General features: G+C 40.7%; 1 protein-coding gene across 4 annotated transcripts in view; it reads right to left on the bottom strand.

The window, feature by feature from the left end:
• The window catches only part of ogt.1 (O-linked N-acetylglucosamine (GlcNAc) transferase, tandem duplicate 1), a 49447-nt gene extending 29837 nt beyond the window's left edge, over positions 1-19610 (bottom strand). The window contains exons 1-2 of one of the 4 annotated variants that reach the window (XM_060927469.1): positions 19171-19610; positions 3646-3826 (exon numbers count right to left, since the gene is read on the bottom strand). In XM_060927469.1, coding sequence (XP_060783452.1) covers positions 3646-3826; positions 19171-19207 — 218 coding nt within the window. In that variant the 5' untranslated portion in view covers positions 19208-19610. Of the gene's footprint in view, positions 1-3645; positions 3827-19170 lie in introns of those variants that run through there. The other 3 variants (XM_060927470.1, XM_060927471.1, XM_060927472.1) reach the window with 3 other exon arrangements.
• Positions 19611-22539: the final 2929 nt, after the last annotated feature.

The following is a 22539-nucleotide window of genomic DNA, read 5'->3' as shown; positions in this document are numbered from 1 at the left end:
AAATATATATAACAATATATAAAATTCAAAGGTACGTCCCCTTATTGAATTTATAAATGCAAAACTCAATGATAGTAGGCATTAGAGCCATGTGAGAGCCATGTGAAATAATGCATCTGAGAATGTCCCCAACAGCTCTTGCGAATCTGACGATTTGATTATTTAATAACTTTTGATTTAATTTGGATTGAGCATTAATTTTATCTTAATTATCTCTCAAAGTTACAATTAATAACTAGCAATAAATCATTCATCACTACTGTGAGTAAAATTTAATTGTTAACACGTTGTATATACCCATGTCTGCATATCGCCATATTACCCATAAGCGTGGAATCACTCATACATATACATACATACACACACACACATATATATATATGTGTGTGTGTGTGTGTATATATATATATATATATATATACACACACACACACACACACATATATATATATATATATAATGCTTCACAGAGTTCAAGTATATATACACACACACACGGGGGGGGGGAATAGATATATATATAAAATTTTTTACCAGTCAAAAGTTTGGAAACGCCCTCTAATTCACCATTTTAAAATTTTCTGAATTGTAGATTAATACTAAAAAGTCAGTCATCGACATTATGAAGAAATATGGAATTATTTGGTTAAAAAAAAAAAAAAAAGTGTTAATCAAACCAGAATATGTTTTATATTTTAGATTCTTCAAAGTAGGCACCTTTTGCTGAGATGACAGCTTTGCACATCTTGGCATTTTCTCAGTCAGCTTTACGAGGTAGTCACCTGGAATGGCTTTCAGTTTACAGCTGTGCCTTGTCAAGAGTTAATTTCTTGACCTCTTAATGTGTTTGAGACCATCAGTTGTGTTGTGAAGAGGTAGAGTTGGTATACAGTGAATGGCCCTATTTGAGTACTGTTCTAATCCATATTATGTCAAGAACTACTCAACTAAGTAAAGAAAAACGACAGTCCATCATTACTTTAAGAAATGAAGGTCAGTCAGTCTGAAAAATTTCAAGAACTTTGAAAGTATCCCCAGGTGCAGTCACAAAGACGTTATGATTAAACTGGCTCTCATCAGGACCGCCCCAGGGTTACCTCTGTTGCACAGGACAAGTTCATCAGAGTTACCAGCCTCAGAAACCGCAAGTTAACAGCACCCCAGATAAGAGCCCACCTAAATGCTTCACAGAGTTCAAGTAGCACACACATCTCAACATCAACTGTTCAGAGAAGACTGCGTGAATCTGGACTTTATGGTCAAATTGCTGCAAAGAAGCCACTTCTAAGGAAGAACAACAAGAGGAAGAGAATAGCTTGGGCCAAGGAACACAAGGAATGGACATTAGACCAGTGGAAATCTGTGCTTTGGTCTGATGAGTCCAAATGTGAGATTTTTGGTTCCAATCGCCATGTCTTTGTAAGATGCAGAAAAGGTGAGCGGATGGTTCCTACATGTGTGGTTCCCACAGTGAAGTATGGAGAAGGAAGTGTGATGGCATGGGGGTGCTTTGCTGGTGACACTGTTGGCGATTTATTCAAAATCGAAGGCACACTTAACCAGCATGGCTACCACAGCATTCTGCAGCGACATGCCATCCCATCTGGTTTGCGCTTAGGCCATCCTTAAAAAAAAAAAATCCGTTTCCTGTCCACTGGGTGAGCAAAAACATTTTCAGTTGGGAGGGAGGGATTTTTTTTTTTAATATATGGATGGATAAGAAATTGCAATGCTGTGTTTGCTTTTTCTTTCAGTACTTTTTTTTATTACAAAAGCAGACACATTTAATAAAATATGACAGTTTAATCAACTGAAACGTGTACAAAAACTTTAAGTTAGCATTTTAAATGCTGACTGCAACATTTGCAAAGCTTTTACAAAGGTACTTAAAATGTCCGACACATGGACTTTTTGTAGTTCTAAATCGACCGTTAGGCCTAGTTCGGATGAAATTACACTATTAAAATGATCACTGAATGATTTGTTTTTCTGAATCTTTACTATTTTATTGTTCGCTAGAATACCATTTTGTGATTTCACACTTAAGCAAATGTTTGAAAACTCCGGATCTCCTTCCTTCATGGTGGCTGCCATTTTTTTGTGCCGCACGGCGCATGTGCAGAGCTGATTCAATTCTATATTCTGCACGGAATGCAGGGCTTTCCACAAGCGCCGGCTGCCGGCCATACAGCCGACTACACAATTAAGTCCAGCCGGCTACTTTAATGACTATTATTTTTTGTAGCCCACAGGCTCCAAATATTAATTTTCGATTTTAATAAAAATGTTTATCTAACGGACTGACAATGTCAAACTGAACCGCACTCATTTAAGTTGTGATTCGCGCTGTTTGTACCGATAATAACCACAAATTCCCCGCCGACTTCGTTGATCAAAGGAGAGCAACTCATCTGCGGCCCCGACATGCGGTGCGCGCGCACTCGGCGGAGGCAGTAGTGTGTCGGGGCCGTCGGAGGCGACATCGGAGGGAACAGAAGCAGAGATGACGCTTATTTTGTCTCCGGTAAACCAGTCTTCTCTCGTTCAATTACGTGCTGGCATCAAGAGACACCGTTGGTTGTAAATGAAACCAAACTGAGTCGTTGGAGTGTATTTTCATACACAAATGGAGAAATGTTCGCTGAGTGTTTGTGTAGCCACCACTGCAGACCGTTGTCGTTAATTCATAGGATGCTCAGTTGCGTGAATGTGTCATGCACCGAAAATAAGAGATTTACAAGCCAGGAACGCCTCATGATGCAATACGCAAGAAAAGAACGAAGATTTACTGCTGTTTTACTTTGTATTTGAGTAAAGTGAATAGTCTGTGGAAAATACATTTAATCCTGGGAACTGCGTGCACAGGAGTTTATTTTGTGTTTACTCCGCCCCCCCAGCTGGCTACTTATTTGTCATGGCTGGCTAGTATGAGCCTTAGTGGAAAGCCCTGGGAATGCGTAAATGCCAAGTTCGATTTTAGATTTACGAACCCGAAAAAAAAATGTCGAAAAACTGGTGTTAAAAAAAAAAAATTTCAACCGCACAAATGGCACCCACCCGGCCGGTGGACCGGAAACATAACATTTTTTAATAATGGCCTTAGCGGGCCCATCATTTGTCTTTCAACAGGACAATGACCCAAAACACACCTCTTTCTATGACCAAGAAAGAGGGTGATGGAGTGCTTCGTCAGATGACGTGGCCTCCACAATCACCTGATCTAAACCCAATTGAGATGGTTTGGGATGAGTTGGACCACAGAGTGAAGGCAAAGCAGCCAACGAGTGCTCAGCACCTCTGGGAACTCCTTCAAGACTGTTGGAAAACCATTTTGAGTGATTACCTCATGAAGCTGATTGAGAAAATGTCAAGTGTGTGCAAATCTGTAAAAGCAAAAGGTGCCTACTTTGAAGAATCTAAAATCTAAAACATATTTTGGTTTGATTAACATTTTAAAGTTTACTAAATGATTCCTTACGTGTTGCTGCATAGTCTGGATGACTTCAGTATTAATTTACAACGTAGGAAAAAAAAATAAAAACATCGAATTTGAAGGTGTTTCCAAACTTTTAACTGGTACTGTATATAGCAGCTGCACCTCAGGAAGCCCATGGAGATGACACCAGCCCTCCTAAAGAGTCTTACCTGTCAAGCCTGCGGCACTGGAAGTGGATAGAAGAAAGCAGCAGCAGAACACCCGTATTGTCTGGCTCCTGCCGCCACAGCTGCATGCAGTGGCGCTCTGCTGCCTCAAAATCGCCTGACTGATACTCGCGGTGTGCCAGCTCAGCCAACCCTTGGAAGGAAAGCATACGTTTTGTTGGTTCTGTGTGGCACCAACACAACCCGAAAGGAGGAGGGGGGGGAAAACAAGATGTTAGCAAAAATGGAAATGAGGCAAAAATAAAATAAGAACAGAGATGACAAGTAACTATCATGCTTATTAAATAAAGGAGCATCACATAAAAAAAACATGCTAATCATGACTGAGTCTCTCATAGTACAGCTTTATTAAAATTGAGGCAGATTATTCTTGGTTGTAAAATTTATTCTGAGAAACTCATTCACAAAAGATGAAAAAATAAGCTATGAAAAGAAATGCATTAAATGGAAAAAATTTAAAGGATGAATTCAGACATTGTAGTTGTATACAACTTCTTACAACGTCCTTATGTAGGCGCTTGCACAATCACGTTGCACTGGTCTACTTCTTCAAAGATCTGTGATCTTCATCACATCAGAATAGGCTATACAATTTACTGTACTTGGGTCAAATACTGAGCTCATCCTTTAAATAAAAAGATGCAAAAGGGGTATGAGAATGAACTTGACAAGAAACAGTACTGATGCCAAACAAAGCTGACAGAAAACAAATCAACTCCATTACAACCATCTGGGGAACAGAGAAAAGCAAATATTTAACAACAGTCAGTGTGCTCTTGCATGTACATACGCCTAATCCACACACTTACGTATATTAAAGCTTACTGCAGATGTAGGGAATAAGATGTGTTTTAATGACGTGCCAGTTAAAGCTTAGCCACTTACGAATAATAAGTGACAAATTCAGAATTTCTAAAAATGTAGCTGGTTAGCTCGCTTGCTATTGTTGTCTTTATGCTTTAAACACCATTAAATAACTGTCACAAATGACTAATAATGATCATCATCATAAGGCCAAAAAAAAATTTTTTAAATACTTTATTTCCGGTTACCCAACCGACGCCCCCCCCGGGTCTTTCTGACCCCCTCTCAGTCTACAAAACGTTCATGTGATGCACACAGCGTGGTTGTCCTGGTCATAGACCAACGTCCGTACGTTATGCATAGCGCAAGTGTCTCTTACATCATAAACGGCCGATTGTACGCATGTGCGTGACTACCTCTAACAGGAAGCAACGAAAATGGCGGTGGTTTGTGTGCTGAAAGACACGCGTCTTGCACATCGCAAGCCCAGTCTTAGACAAATGATGTCGCTAGAGACATTTAAAGACATTGAAGATTTGTTAGCTTGTACCAGTAGTTCTAGAGTAAATATAGAAACGGCTGCATCGGATTCTGTCCCTTGGACACTTCTTGAAAACGAGAGGTCTATATTTGAAAAGGTGGCGGCGGGCAGTGTCCACCCAGCAGAATGTGTCAAATGTCAGAAGCCAAGAATCGTCTACGCGAAGCATCGGTTGACACACCGACAACAAACAGCACTCACTGTGTTGCTGTCAGAGTTCGAGTACTCTTGCGGGGCGCCAGTAATACCCCCCCCGAACATTTTCTTGCCTCAGTTTGTGGTGTCAGAATGCCTCTCAACTGTGCAGATCCTGTTGAAATAGCCTACTATAGCAGTGGATTTGGAAGAACAGACATTTGTCCATATCGTCTTAAAAGACTGTGTGTCAAACCAGATCTAAGATTCAAAACAGTTATTGAAGTATGTGACGAGTGCCTTCAGAAAGGCATAAAAGACATTTGCTACAGGCTATATGGGAAGTAGACATTGAACAGCTGATCTTTACAGTTCAACGCACATGTTCAGTGTGAGAAGTTTGTGTATGGTTTGAAATAAATATTTGGAAAAAAAAAGTGTTCTTTAGTGTTTATTTCTGAAAACAGAACATCTGCAAACATGCATTCAAACAGAGTGCTGGGTGGGTGGGTATTTTATTGTGAATATTGGGGGGGGGGGGGGGGGGGGGGGAGAGTGGTGATAGCCATGGAAACATTTTTTTTTTCAAAAAAATACAAATTATATATCCCTATCGACCTACCCTAATTTTTCAAGGCATGTAATAGGAACATTTTTTTTTTGTTTGGCCTAACCACCGGAAGTGAAAAGCTGCAAACACAAAGGTCTGTGAATGAAGTGTCAACAAGCATGAATTATTTCCTTGTTTGGAGTGACTGCTTAAGGATGACTCACTTTCAAATCCCTTCTACTTCATGCATTTACATTGCAAGCACAAATAAAAAAAACGTGTTAGGTTTGTTTTTTTTGCATTCTGCACTTAGATAACCCCAGAAATTTTTGCTTTGCAGTTAAAGAAGCAGACAACATGTGTGTTAGTGACAAGCATTTTTCCTCAACATTATCACACTCACTGATACATTTTTGTACAATAAAAATCATTTTTTAATTGACTCAAACTACTCATATGTACATTTGAGCCATGTATGATTTAGGAGCGTTCATGAAAAATTGTTTCCTGTCATCACTTACATTATAGCAGGTGTAAATAGTTGTTCCTTCACCAGCCTTATTTTTCCTCTCAAAGTTAAACAAAAACAATGCAGCTGACAGTTACCCCATTCACAGTGAAAAATGTTTATTTACCACTATTATGCTGGAATGGTGTCATATAGGAATGAGAGCAACATGGTAACGTCAAATGTTAATCTAGCCCTTGTTGACCTAGTAAAGATAAGTGTTCCAGCCAGTTTATTTTACCAGGGCACCACACCCTGCCATCCAGAGCTTACACCCTGATCTCAAATACGAACACCATGCCCAAATTCTATAGAGTACTATGAAGCATTGCATTAAGCTGGTTAACAAAAGTTTACTTTATTTTACAAAAGTAATCTCCCTTGCATAGTTGCCCCGTATTGCATGATGGATTATTTGTCTATACTGATGTGTGCAAAATTGTCCTAGACGCGCAAAAAACTGCCCACAATAATCCTTGGCACGCTGCCCTCTTGGAGTTGAGACGTGTGCTCAGAACAGTGACTCCAAGGAAAGCTGCAGGCCCGGATGGTGCGACAGGAAGGGTTCTGAAAAACTGTGCAGACCAGCTTTCAGAGGTCTTCCCAAAAATCTTCAACATGTCCCTGTCCAAATCCATCGTTCCACCATGCCTGAAGTCGGCTACAATAAACTCCTTGCCGAAAAAAGCAGTTATCAGCAGCCTCAACGATTATCGCCTAGTTGCACTCACTCTAGTAATCACAAAATGCTTTGAGAGGCTGGTCCAGCAGCACATCAAATCCAGCCTCCCACCCATCTTTGATCCACACCAATTTGCCTAGAGAGTAAATCTGTGCACAGAAGCAGCCATTGTCATAGCTGTTCACAATGCAGTGTCCCACCTTGAACACCAGGGGAGCTATACGAGAATGCTCTTCATGGACTTGATCTCTACATTCAACACAATCCCCATGAGTAGACTGGCCACCAAACTCACTGGCTTAAGACTCTCTTTACCCATCTGTCACTGGATCAAGGATTTCCTCACCAACCGCCCTCAGTCTGGTAGGCTAGGCCCACACCTCTCCCCCACTCTCTCACACAGCACTGGCGCTCCCCCTCCTCTACACATACGATGGCTCCCCCATGCACTCCACAAACACCATTATTAAAGGAACAGTCCACTGTACTTCCATAATGAAATATGCTCTTATCTGAATTGAGACGAGCTGCTCCGTACCTCTCCGAGCTTTGTGCGACCTCCCAGTCAGTCAGACGCACTGTCACTCCTGTTAGCAATGTAGCTAGGCTCAGTATGGCCAATGGTATTTTTTGGGGCTGTAGTTAGATGCGACCAAACTCTTCCACGTTTTTCCGGTTTATATGACCAGTGACCTGAAACAAGTTCAGTTACACAAATTGAAACGTAGCGATTTTCTATGCTATGGAAAGTCTGCACTATAATGACAGGCGTACTAACACCTTCTGCGCGCTTCCGCAGTGCATTGATACGGAGCTCAGACATCAATGCGCTGCCAAAGCGCGCAGAAGGTGTTAGTACGCCTGTCATTATAGTGCGGACTTTCCATAGCATAGAAAATCGCTACGTTTCAATTTGTGTAACTGAACTTGTTTCAGGTCACTGGTCATATAAACCTATGTAAACAGGAAAAACGTGGAAGAGAGTTTGGTCGCATCTAACTACAGCCCCAAAAAATACCATTGGCCATACTGAGCCTAGCTACATTGCTAACAGGAGTGACAGCGCGTCTGACTGACTGGGAGGTCGCGCAAAGCTCGGAGAGGTACGGAGCAGCTCATCTCAATTCAGATAAGAGCATATTTCATTATGGAAGTACGGTGGACTGTTCCTTTAAGTTTGCGGACGACACCACAGAGCCCAATCTAGGAATTTGAAAATAGGGGACAGATCCCTCACTAGTTGTAGAAACAGGGGACAGAAAATATTAACATGGGTAAAAATATCCCTCATTTGTTCCAGTTAGTGGGGACAGAAAAATAAGTAATACATTGGTAGATATTTTCAAGAGTACATCTATAAACAGAACAGTTTTATTAATCTTTACTTTTAGAATATCATTAACATAATACTAAATTGAACTTTCAACAAGAAAAATGAAACAAATTACTAAAAAAAACCCCAAAAACTAGCAAATCATGTAGAATGTGTAAGATTACCAGGACTACAAAAATGCAGAAAAATAGGCTTTACTTATCCAAATGCACCTGTTGGTTCAAAAGTTAAAGTGCATAGAACCTCCCAGCACATGAAGTTACCTTAAAATATAATATAAATGCCTCAGCTTTCATGTAAGAAAAAAAAAAAAAAAACTATTAATACTAGTACTGTGTGCAGGCAGTCTCTCCTGAAGACTAAATTAAACAATAATTATAAACTAATAAAATAAATGGCTCAGGCTTCATAGAAGAAAAAAAACAATTTGAACAGAATCTCACAGTATGATGCTGAAGCTGCCTAAACAATGGAAAATAAAATACCATTTTGGCAAAAATGTTGGCATCCATTAATTTTTAAGGAAAAAAAAAAGTGCACACAGTGCTTCACTGTAAACAGAACACACTTTCAGTAACAGAATTTAAGCCTATTCATGCAATGTTGCCAGATACTGCTGACGTTTTCCAGCCTAAATATTTTCAAAACCTGCCAAAATGCACTTAAAACTGCCCAATCTGGCAACACTGCGCGCATGCTGCTTCTCTTGAACGTACACACGGAAGTAAGGCGGAAGGTAGTTTGCCGACGTCACCGCAAGACGACGCCAAAGATTGGTCAAATTTGCGGGAAAGTTGCGGTGATTGGATAGAATTGCAACACCGCCCTGAATTCACAGAGATTGGTTGAATTTGCGTTGATGTTGCAAATCACGAAATCCTGGTGGCTCTGAATGTTATGTTTGGATGAGACAGAACGATATGCCTTGTGCTTTTGGGTATTTTTAAAACACTTTACACGATTGGTTGAGATACACTGTCTTCCGGTTCAGTGACCAATGATATAATAGTTCACAAAACTGTTTTACACGCTAAATAAACCATTCGGAATACTTCGGTCCTTTCCGATATTTTCCGATTGGTGTGTAAACAACGCTGTATTTACTGCAGTGCTTGCTAGCAGGTGCTGACAAACTGATACGCACAAGATTCAGTAAAACGCGACTACACGCTCTCTACTTATAAATGCACGACAAAATAGATACGCCCAAAAAGTGGATGTGCGACAGACAGATAAACGCGTATTATCGCGTATTACGTGCCCTAGATTAGGCTCTGCACCACCGTGATTGGTCTCCTCTCCTTAGGAGACAAGATAGCCTACAGGAAAGAAATCCAAAGACTAGCAGTGTGATGCTCAGATAACCTCATCCTGAACATGTCAAAAACAAAAACCCATCACCAACTTTTGGAACAAGGTAGACCCAGAACCACTCTTAACAGGGAATGTGAGGAAAACATAGCTGATTTCAAGTTTCTGGGCGCACACATCACCAAGGACCTCTCCTGGTCCTACCACTGCTCCACTGAGCGCATGCTAACTTACTGCATCTCCACGTGATGTGCCAGTTGCTCAGCTGCTGATAATAAGGCCCTTCAGAGGGTCAACACTACACAGCAGCTCACACGCTGTGCACTGCCTTCCCTGAAAGACATTTTCTCTTTCCGATGTCTCAACAGAGCAGCCAACATACTGAAAGACGCTTCTCACACTGGACAGCATCTGTTTAAACTGCTGCCCCCTGGAAAATGTTTCAGGTCCATCAAAACTCGTACAAACGGACTTAAAACAGCTCCCCCACACAGCCATACTTGAACTGAACACTGCCAAACAATAGTTACTTGCACTACTGCACAATGAATGTATATATCTACCTGCACTACCTCAATTCTTTTGCAATGCAACATCTCAGCTGCTAATAACTGTACTGTGCATTCTCAGTTGCCTACTCGTGTTACACAATTTCTTCCTTGCAGATGTGCATGTATATAATTTTCTCTTCTTTTACATACCTATTTATTTTGCTCTTGCTACTGTTTTGTTGCCTTAATGCACCATTAGGACTGCTAACCAATTTCATTTCACTCTGTGCAATGGCAAAGAAATTCTGATTTGGATTCTGATTCTGGATCATCTTTCGCCATGACTCCAGTGGGAATTTGAACCACTGGATTAGCACGTAAACATTCACGATGTTGCTAAAGGTGACGTAGACGATAGTTATATTATAATGGAACTACTGACACCAACATAATCCAAACACCCAAACTGCCTCACCGTAAAGCAACCGGCAGCAAATTAAAAATAACAAGGATAGAAAGTTCTCAAAAGAGGCGCAACGCGACGTAACTGGTGCAATGTTGCTAACTAATTAGCCAATGTCTCAGCTTGGGCCTTTTACAACAATATGGATTTTCCACCTCATGAATTATACATCATACCTGGTCTCATTTGGTTTACAGTTCTAGCAGAGGTTCTTACTTCGTAGCACCCAGTTAAATATAGTCGGGTGGAAATACACGACTCCTGTTACTTTACCTTAATGGAAATTTGAGTGGGGATGAAAATTTATCATCCATCTTGTGTTGTTTTACTGGACACAATAACAGGTTTCATATGTAAAAGGGGCTTAAGAACAAAGTCCTATTCTTCGTGTGCACGTGAGGTCAAGCTTGTCTTCCAAATCAGAAGTCTGCCATGGTGGATGATAACCAAGAGAGCAGAGCTTCACATATGAACTGCTGCAATGCTTCACAATTTTCTTTTGCTTTCTTTGCCTTTGAAGAAAGACGACGTCTACTTTGTGTACAGTATATAACTGCGATAATAATGCCACTCGTGAAAGAGAAGCGGTTCTTCAGAATTCCCAAAATAATTTAAAACAGTGACAAAACAGATAAACTGTTCAGAGAACACCATGTGCTATAGTTCAAAAACAAATCGTAAGGACTTAACTGAGGAAAACACTGATTACACCCGCACGTGTGACCACTTTATATTTGCAGGCTTTCGTCTAAACCGGGGAACAGGGGCACTGCGCCCCCTTACCGAAATGCCGATTGAACCCCAAGTCACACTTAGGCCATGCACTTACAGTATATGCTACTGCACAACATGCAATCTTTCTCAAAATGATCTTTTCTCTGTGAAAACATCCCAGCAACACCACGTGACAATGTGTCTGATCATCAAATACGTTATAATTACTCCAAAAATATTCCAATCATAGTACAGTGGTGCTTGAAAGTTTGTGAACCCTTTAGAATTTTCTATATTTCTGCATAAGTATGGCCTAAAACATCACATTTTCATACAAGTCTTAAAAGTAGATAAAGAGAACCCAGTTAAACAAATGAGACAAAAATATTATACTTGGTCATTTATTTAAGGAAAATGATCCAATATTACATATCTGTGAGTGGCAAAATTATGTGAACCTCTAGGATTAGCAATTAATTTGAAGGCGAAATTGGAGTCAGGTGTTTTCAATCAATGGGATGACAATCAGGTGTGAGTGGGCACCCTGTTTTATTTAAAGAACAGGGATCTATCAAAGTCTGATCTTCACAACACGTTTGTAGAAGTGCATCATGGCATGAACAAAGGAGATTTCTGAGGACCTCAGAAAAAGCATTGTTGATGCTCATCAGGCTGGAAAAGGTTACAAAACCATCTCTAGAGAGTTTGGACTCCACCAATCCACAGTCAGACAGATTGTGTACAAATGGAGGAAATTCAAGACCTTTGTTACCCTCCCCAGGAGTGGTTGACCAACAAAGATCACTCCAAGAGCAAGGCGTGTAATAGTCGGCGAGGTCACAAAGGACCCCAGGGTAACTTCTAAGTAACTGAAGGCCTCTCTCACATTGGCTAATGTTAATGTTCATGAGTCCACCATCAGGAGAACACTGAACAACAATGGTGTGCATGGCAGGGTTGCAAGGAGAAAGCCACTGCTCTCCAAAAAGAACATTGCTGCTCGTCTGCAGTTTACTAAAGATCACGTGGACAAGCCAGAAGGCTACTGGAAAAATGTTTTGTGGATGGATGAGACCAAAATAGAACTTTTTGGTTTAGTAAATGAGAAGCATTATATTTGGAGAAAGGAATACACTGAATTCCAGCATAAGAACCTTATCCCATCTGTGAAACATGGTGGTGGTAGGATCATGGTTTGGGCCTGTTTTGCTGCATCTGGGCCAGGACAGCTTGCCATCATTGATGGAACAATGAATTCTGAATTACACCAGTGAATTCTAAAGGAAAATGTCAGGACATCTGTCCATGAACTGAATCTCAAAAGAAGGTGGGTCATGCAGCAAGACAACGACCCTAAGCACACAAGTCATTCTACCAAAGAACGGTTAAAGAAGAATTAAATTAATGTTTTGGAATGGCCAAGTCAATGTCCTGACCTTAATCCAATGGAAATGTTGTGGAAGGACCTGAAGCGAGCAGTTCATGTGAGGAAACCCACCAACATCCCAGAGTTGAAGCTGTTCTGTACGGAGGAACGGGCTAAAATTCCTCCAAGCCGGTGTGCAGGACTGATCAACAGTTACTGGAAACGTTTAGTTGCAGTTATTGCTGCACAAGGGGGTCACACCAGATACTGAAAGCAAAGGTTCACATACTTTTGCCACTCACAGATCTGTAATATTGGATCATTTTCCTGAATAAATAAATGACCAAGTATAATATTTCTGTCTCATTTGTTTAACTGAGTTCTCTTTATCTACTTTTAGGACTTGTGTGAAAATCTGATGATGTTTTAGGGTATATTTATGCAGAAATATAGAAAATTCTAAAGGGTTCACAAACTTTCAAGCACCACTGTAGATACACCGCCAGACAGTCCAAACACAATCTGAATTGGCGTTTTCCAGACTGAGGCGCCATGTTGTTTAGTTGTTTCCTTGTCACGGCTGCTCTCGAGAGATTTTACATGGGTTACATACAAGGTCAGCTGACTTGTAGAGCGAGATTTCTCGAGACTGAATGACCTTTCACCTACCGGCGCAGGAGCTTTTGACAGAAGTAGTTCGCGAGTTGTTTTTGTTGACACGGGCATTTAAAGATGTCATCCTGCGGCATGAAACGGAAGAAAGCCAAAGACTGTCCGGGGCAGAAGAAGATTACATCTTTTTCAATGCTGACAGACAATTTGTTACAATTTCCCTCTCAGATAGCCTCAGAATGTCCCACTGCAGCCTCAATTTTTCAAAGGCTTCGCACGGCCGGGGGGGGGGGACCGGCACCATCCCCCCCACCCACCCACCGCTTCGCTCCCTCGCCATGGTGAGCGCCCTCATACTAAATTTTTCTAGAAAAAACCCTGATCTTGTAAGCATTTGTTGCTAATTAAAAGTGTTTTCTCCTCATTAAATTTAACTTCTGAATGATGTTTCTCGAGATAGTTGAGAATGGTTTACACAAGCATGAACAAGCACCCTGTCATCTTTTAGTTGTTTGGTGAGAAGACTACCAACCCAGCCAGACACAGAAATTGTAGGCATCTAGGCTCATATGGAGTGTTTTCACGTGACATCATCAAACCGGAAGTCAGCTATATTGGAGGCATTGGACATCAACAGCAAAGCAATCTTCATGAATATTTCAATAAACTAACCAAATAATGGTGAATTTCTGCAGAGTTTTGGGTTGCCACAATCGCGCAAATCGTGAGAAACATCTGCACTTCTACCGATTAGGCCAAAAAAAAAAAAGGTGTGTTTCCGGTTACATAGATTTCAAAACTAGGGTCGGTAGGCAGGCATTTTTTTTTTTTAAATTTTTTTCAAGATGGCTGCCATAACCTATATTTAGACAGGAATAATTTCACAAAATATAATGAATTTCTTTGCAGGTCACCTGAGTTACCACCTTCTGATGAATCTGATGCAGCATGAGACACCTTTTAACATGAATTTTTCTGTAACTATAACAGCTCAATACACCATGAGAGAGAGAGAGAGAGAGAGAGAGAGAGAGAGAGAGAGAGAGCAGCCCCGCCCCTCTCTGCTCCCTGAGTGCAGCTCATCGCCTTGGTAACGGTGCAGGGAAAAGACACAATATAACAAGCAAAGAGCGCTTTTTCTCAGCGTTCCCTCTCCTCGAACAACACTGATTTACACGGAAACGAAAGGAGCTATTCACAAAATTCTTTCACATTGAGTGCTACAAAGCTCCCATGAACACATTAATGTAATTTTTTGTCCCTAATGTAAAAAATGTGGACACTAGAGCGAGTTAAAAACAAGTGACTTTTCTGATTTTGCAGTAAAAGCGCTGCCACGTTTATAACGCGAGTCTATGGGACAGCGCAGCTGTCCTCTCCTTACTTTCAGGCTTCTCATTCAAAAACTGTAAATCCTATCGCTCAGGGAGACACTGGTCTTGATTCACACAATGTGTGACTACAACTTTTGAGAAAGTTGTGTGTGTAGAGTGAAAATTGTGGCTGAGAAAACAGTTTAAATGAGAAAATTAGAGCTTTTTTTTTTTCAAGCCCTCTACACTCTAAACTCCCGAGCGCCACTGGTGTGTAACACCATAGACACCTATTATAAAGTCTGAATTTGTCCAGATTTGCTCATGGTGTTTGATCTGTGACTGATCAAAAAGTATACAACCTAGCAAAAAAGTTGAATGCCAGATCCACACAGGAGAATTTTGTCTTCGTTTTAAAGTTTGAATCATGTCTCTAGGTGAAAGACAAAATAAGCGTTATCTCTGCTTCTGTTCCGTCCGACGGCCCCGACACACTACTGCCTCCGCCGAGTGCGCGCACACACCACATGTCGGGGCCGCGGATGAGTTACTCTCCCCTGATCAGCAAAGTCGGCGGGGAATTTGTGGTTATCATCGGTACAAACAGCGCGAATCACAACTTAAATGAGTGCGTTCAGTTTGACATTATTGTCAGTCCGTTAGATAAACATTTAATTTTATTAAAATCGAAAATTAATATTTAGAGCCTGTGGGCTACAAAAATAATAGTCATTAAAGTAGCCGGCTGGACTTAATTGTGTAGTCGGCTGTATGGCCGACAGCCGGCGCTTGTGGAAAGCCCTGATTTTCCCCAGTGAGTGACAAAAACTTCCGGTTCACGCGGTTGGGTTATATGTAAAAGTCGCGACTGGGGAAAAAAACGAAAAAAAAGTTTAGGGTCGGGCGGTACGGATTAGGGTTGGTCGGGTAACCGGAAAAACATTTTTTTTTTGGCCTTACCTAAAATAATCGAAAATCAGAGGGAGGAAAACAGAAAATTGTCAGAGGAGCGTCGTTGTCGTCTCTGGCTTGCCAAACTAATCCAGGATCTGACCAACAAAAATCCAGACAACATAAGTGTGTTCAGTTCACTTTGGATCAGGTATGAGTTTTTTAAAGTTTTGAGCAATGTCTTAAAATTAAACATGACACTATATTTCTACTGTCTAGCTGTGATGGCGCTTCTGTATGTTTGAGAGTAAGCTAAAGTTAAAAATCATAATCAGCCATTTGCTGTCAGCTGAGGTAGGCCCACAGGGGATGTGCATTCATGATCTACAGTACATCACTGTACATGTAATGCACACACCTTTGCTTTCACTTTGTGTGTCACTAAATTTCCATGCTTTTCATTCCCTGACCCACCCACAGCACATCTGGTTATAGGCTTCTAGTCCCTTGAAACACTTCAGATACTCAGCAGTGTATGGACTTGGCGAAAAAATTAAGTAGATCATGTCTGGGTATGTCACAGCCGGCAGCAATGCACTGTCTTCACTCAGTTCCTCTCCCATTTTGTATGGTTCCAGGCTGTTGATTAACTGCAGTTTCTCTAGACAGCGGGCTCTTACACTGGGCTCTAAAGGCCTCTGCATGCTCTTGCGACAAGGCTTTCGCAGATAGCTTTTCGCAGACAGTTGTAATTTATCGTTGAGTGGGGAGTAATAGGCGTGCGCGATGTTATTCACCGCCACAACGCAAGGGGGCGCGAAGCCGCAAAATCGCTAGTAGTTGTTGGTGGGTGTGGTTAGTGGAGTGTTTATCCTCCGGTTACTTATAATGACTAGAACTGGAGTCGTATAGATGTACGTACTTCCTCACTTCCTTCGTCAACCGCTCTTCATGCTGCTTCATCTTCGCTCGTGTTTTTAAAAATGGCGGTCGTGAAAACAAACCGGGAAAGTAGGGAAGCGGAAGTGCGTGTACAGCGGATGTAGAGTGGACCAATCAGAGCCCTCGTCTGCGGTGGTCACAATTTTTGGGAGGTGCGCGCAGAGCATCTGCGAAGGGGGGGGGGGCTTCGCAGACGCCATCTGCGAGGACTGGGTTGTCAGCATGAATTGGCCTTAAGCCTTCTACATACGGTTGTGCTCATAAGTTTACATACCCTGGCAGAATTTTTGCTTTCTTGGCATTTTTTCTGAGAATATGAATGATAGCACAAAAACTTTTTTCCCCACTCATGGTTAGTGGTTGGGTGAAGCCATTTATTGATAAACTGTGTTTTCTATTTTTAATTCATAATGACAACAAAAAACATCCAAATGACCCTGATCAAAAGTTTACATACCCCAGTTCTTAATACCGTGTATTGCCCCCTCTAACATCAATGACAGCCTGAAGTCTTTTGTGGTAGTTGTGGATGAGGCTCTTTATTTTCTCAGATGGTAAAGCTGCCCATTCTTCTTGGCAAAAAGCCTCCAGTTCCTGGGCTGTCTTGCATGAACTGCGCGCTTGAGATCTCCCCAGAGTGCCTCAATGATATTGAGGTCAGGAGACTGAGATGGCCACTCCAGAACCTTCACTTTGTTCTGCTGTAGCCAATGACAGGTCGACTTGGCCTTGTGTTTTGGATCGTTGTCATGTTGGAACGTCCAAGTATGTCCCATGCGCAGCTTCCGGGCTAATGAGTGCAAATTTGCCTGCAGTATTTGCTGATAACATGCTGCATTCATCTTTCCTTCAACTTTGACCAAGTTTCCTGTGCCTTTGTAGCTAACACATCCCCAAAACATCAGCGATCCACCTCCGTGCTTTACAGTAGGAATGGTGTTCCTTTCATCATAGGCTTTGTTGACACCTCTCCAAATGTAACGTTTATGGTTGTGGCCAAAAAGTTCAATTTTGGTCTCATCACTCCAAATTACCTTGTTCCAGAAGTTTTGAGGCTTGTCTCTGTGCTGTCTGGCGTATTGTAGGCGAGACACTTTGTGGCATTTGCTTGGTTTTAACAGAGCCCCTGATTTTCCATTTGTTAATCACAGTTTGAACACTGCTGACTGGCATCATCAATTCCTTGGATATCTTTTTGTATCCCTTTCCTGTTTTATACAGTTCAACTACCTTTTCCCGTAGATCCATTGACAATTCTTTTGCTTTCCCCATGACTCAGAATCCAGAAATGTCAGTGGCTGGATGAAAGATGCAAGAGTCTGTCTGGATCCCAGAAACTCACTCAGCTTTTATGCACACACACTGATTACAAGCAAACAGATCACAGGTGAGGACGTTACCTTTAGTAGCCATTCAAACCCATTTGTGTCAACTTCTGTGCATGTTATCAGGCCAAAATCACCAGGGTATGTGAACTTTTGATCAGGGTCATTTGGGTAGTTTCTGCTGTCATTATGATTTAAAAAGAGAAAACACAGTCGTTTGACAATAAATGGTTTCACCCAACCACTAAGCAGGAGTGGAAAAGATGTTTTTGTGTTATCATTCATATTCTCTGAAAAATGGTCAAAGAATCAGATTCTGCCAGGGTATGTAAACTTATGAGCACAACTGTACTTTCTAGCAGCTTCTGTCTTCTTACTGCAAGTTTCTTTGGCCGGTGCCATTATGAAAATTCCTGTGTGAAATGCAAGCGTTGTTTGTTTATGGAAACCAACGCCTCCAATATGGCGCACATCCGGGACTTTCATGGGTTGGTGACGTCGGTGAAAACACTATAAGCAGTCATTCGTTTTTCAAGGTTTGTAGAACAAGATGGTTCACAATATCAGGGTATTCACTTGCTGGTAATGAGGCTAAATCTATATAATCGGACGGCTTTAACACATACAGGTCAAAGCCACAAATCTCAACTTTTTCTCTGAATCTTGACTTCGCAGAAGACTCCAGAGAATCATATTTCGAGAAAGTCAGAGATGCACCACGGTTATTGGTTGCACAAGACGGCATTTTGGATTTGTATATCAGCCGACATGGCGGCGGATGCTGCGTCACACTTGTCACGTGGTTGCACAATTTACTTTAGACCTTCCTGTATCAGAAACCAGGCTCCCAACCACGTTGCCTGGGACAACTACACTACTTACAGTACTCCGCCATATTTGTTGAGATCTCGCGAGAGTATTGCTCTTATAAAAGAGCGCATGAGAAAACCATAAAACGGTTCCTGATTTGTTTTATGTTCATACATAACCCGCACACGCATAGTATTTTCCGGCGTTAATGTCGCTAAAGTGCAAACTACACAATGTTCTAGGACGAGAGCATTAACAACATAAACCTGCGATTAACCTTGCAGCCGGAATTACAATCTGTTACAGTATGCAAATTAATCAACACTTTCTGAATAATCAGACCGCATAGCTCAACAGCACTGTGGTAGAACACTAAACTTATTACTAAAGAAAACACTGATTAGCAAAAGGACCCTGCTATGCCCTCAAACTGCATTGTTTGATGTGAACATCTGAACTTGGACAAGAAACGAGGGCCACACTAACTATATATATCCTGCGTTAGCTCGTATGTAATCAGGAACGAGCAATCTGGGCCACATGATGTCGGCACTAACCGGAATGAACAGCTTTCACTATAGATAATTTAAACAAACAAAAAGAATGAATCGTCTGCTGGTGTCAGACTATTAATGTTAAGCACAAGACAGTTAACAGTGGTGTAAAACATGTTTACTATATTCTGTTTAAATAAATTAACTTGCTGTCCAGTTTACCCGTGCTGTCGGCCACGTTTCCCACCGAGCTCGCCATCTCTCCGCCTGTCTTCGGGGCTTGCAGACTGGCCGTCAGTGTGACAACAAACAAGCTGCTATTAAATAATCACAACTGCTATGAATGGGGCCTATTCAGTTATGACACATTAAAAGCCCAGCTACAACGTTAAATACAACACTCGAGATGCTGTAACACTAAACAGAAATGATAGTCGAGCTTCTTTCTCTAGCTAGTTAGCAATGCTAACCAGTTAAATAAAAAGCGACTCGCTCAAGTCACGAGCACAAGTCGAACAATTCTTCGTTATTTTGGTGTAGATATAATATAAACTAGCGTCTATACAGGCTTAAATATAACTGCGAAATCTGTAATAATCAACTACTTTAGCTCTTATTCCTACCATCGCAGTTACTCTACTAACAATAGCCTTTAACAAAATGGCGGACAAGGGCGGGACTACTGTTGTTATAAAAACTAGGTCTAGTAAAGGATACGTCATAGTAAGGAGCAAAATAAGACGTTACTTATAAACCACATACATTGTTGACAACGACTTGGTTAAGAGTGCAAGAACGTTTCTAGTCTTAAATTTTAAGTTTTAAAGAAAATATATTTGATTTGATTATAGGGTAGCGGAGGCATAAGGTAAAACTCTAAGTCGTGCTCAGAGGGATTGTTGTATCATTGCGCACCACACTGCGGCAAATCAGGAAAGTTCCATGACAAATGTGGGGGTGTATAGTTTAACTTTACTGTTGTAATAAACACAGTAGGTTTCAATGCTGTCTTGCTGTAGAAAGAGGAATTAAAGCTAAATAATTGGCGAGATTGTCAAGTATCAACACGTGAATAGTGAGAGAAAGCAAAAATCAGAGTGGTACATCCCTCACCCCCATATACATCTGTGTAAGTTTTACTGTGGCCGACTTGATAAGTTTATCAGCAATCTTACGCTGTTGTGGTTTCAGCTCCAATCAAAGGAGACTGCTGGGTTGTGTACAAATGGTGAATGACATAGGGTTGGTGTCTTAGACCAAGATTAGTTCGCAGTATAGATATTTCAATGCTTTACATTAAAATTCCATTGTCACATAGAGAGATAGCAGTATTTCCCGTACAGAGAAAGAAAGAATAGATGGATAATTTTTATTCTATCTAACCACCCAAGGCTGGTTCATGTTGTACTATCATCATATAGGCATATACTGTATATAAAGATTTATTATGACAAAGTAATTTCCTGTACAGCTGCTAGCTGTCCTAGCAACCAGCAGAGGGCAAAAGAGGACCAAACTAAGCACTGTATATGCACCTGCTGAGACACAAATATTGACTTTCAGCTACAATTCTAGGAGTTATGAAAACTAGCATTTAGATGTGAATCAAATTAAAAGTCTTTGACTCCTGAGTGGCGCAATAGAAAAGTGTTTGTGAGTTCGATGATGCCACAGCCATCTGTGGCCAGCCACGAGAGCAAAATTGGCCATACTCTCAGGTTGAGAGTGGCAGCATTCTTATTCTCTCTCTCTCTCTCTCTCTCTCTCTCTCTCTCTCTCATCAATCACAATAACACTAACCAGTTATGAGTGTCTGTAAGCTCATGTGTGTGAATATGGGTGGACTGTGCTTTCCTCTGACTGTATTTCCTAACCCCAATGTTGCATGAGAAGCAGTTTGAAAAGATGTAGCATGTGATAGTCTTTGCCCTCCTGGTTGGTAGCTGTGACAGAGGAGAGCTGTGTAGTGGCTGAGAAATGGCCATGAGTAAACTAGGGAGAAAATCCAGGACCCACAAAAAAAAAAAAATAATAATAATAAAAAAATAAAAAAAGTAAAAGTGCTTTAAAATCATGGAGAGACTGTGCCAGATATAAAAGCAATTGTGCCAGAGGGAATATAAAGACTATTTGATTTGTGGCATGAGGACAATGTACCACACTGAAAAACAAAACCTTCCCTGCATTGTTCTTTTGTTGCTTGATCTCGTCAATGAAAAAAATGAGATGATGAATTGCTGTTTTAAAAGAATTAAATGTTGATTTTGTGTAAGAAGTGAACAGTATAATTCTTCTCTTTTCCTTGCATTTCACTTTCATCAGTGTATTGTAGTTGTGCCAAAATGAAATGCAACAAAAAGGCAAGCGACTGTTGCGAAATCAGCATTTAATTTTTAAAATAGGGATAACACAAAACAGTTTGTGTTATCACAGAATTGGAACTGTGAACCACTGGGTGCTCAATACTTTAAACACTGAAACACACTGGAGACAAAATGTCACATGCTAGAATTCGCATTTAATAAAATTGAAAACCGTATCACTACATTATTTCACAGCCACTTTACAGTAAGGTTGCATGTGAATATAAACACAATTATAATTTTACTTTCCAGCTTTTTATTTGGGAATTCCTCCTTACAGGCAACATTACGGAATACGTAATAATAAAATACAGTATAAATCTATTTTATTACAGGCTTAGGTGCATATAATCATACATAGCTATTACTGTATATGTATTATAATAGCTATGTATTCCCTTTTCATATTTTTTCATACTTTTTTCATACTTTTCAATAAAACTCTATTCAGGATATCGTAATCACAATAAGAAGTTGGGACTTTTGAACCTGTTGTCCACTGTACAACATTCAATTGACACTTAAAGGTTTTGTTTTAAATCATAGTCATGTTTTACGGTTGGATTTTACTTGATATTGTATGTACCGCTTAAAATTCAGTCAAGATTTTGCATTTCTATATCCTCAATACATCACTTTGCTTCTATCTATCTATCTATCTATCTATCTATCTATCTATCTATCTATCTATCTATCTATCTATCTATCTATCTATCTATCTATCTATCTATTTAGACAATGTGCTGTTATAAGTAGTCTGAAATTCATTTCAGCTCATTTCCCATTCAATGTAATGAGATTTGACATTAACATTGTCCACCTCTCTACATCACCATTCAGTTTTTATTCTGAATGCTAGGTTTCTTTTCTTTCCAAAAAGAAAAAAAAAGCAAAGTAAACACACCCCAACTAATTCACCCCGGCTTCTTGCCCCAACCTCTTGGCCTGATTGGCATGTCAAAAGAACCCCTAAAAACTCAAACCTGTGATGTGAGAGTCTCATTAACTTCACATGTTTTTCTCCTCTCTCCCAGAGTCCAAGTGCAACTTTGTTTGCCTCTCGTCAGCTCTGTATGGGAATGGGTTGACATCATCGGCCCTGATGAGGCGGCAATGTGTGCTTAGTGCACCCCAGTTCAGTGTGGGAGTTTACCTCTGTTCCCTATTTGCTTACTGCACTGCTTGGCTGTTGCCTTAGGGAAAAAAAAGCTCTTTGTGGGGAGTGATG

The sequence above is a fragment of the Neoarius graeffei genome, chromosome 8 (genome assembly GCF_027579695.1).
Source record: "Neoarius graeffei isolate fNeoGra1 chromosome 8, fNeoGra1.pri, whole genome shotgun sequence".
Taxonomy (NCBI): Eukaryota; Metazoa; Chordata; class Actinopteri; order Siluriformes; family Ariidae; genus Neoarius; species Neoarius graeffei.
The sequence above is the reverse complement of the archived record's forward strand: the minus strand, read 5'-3'. Positions and strand labels throughout refer to the sequence as shown.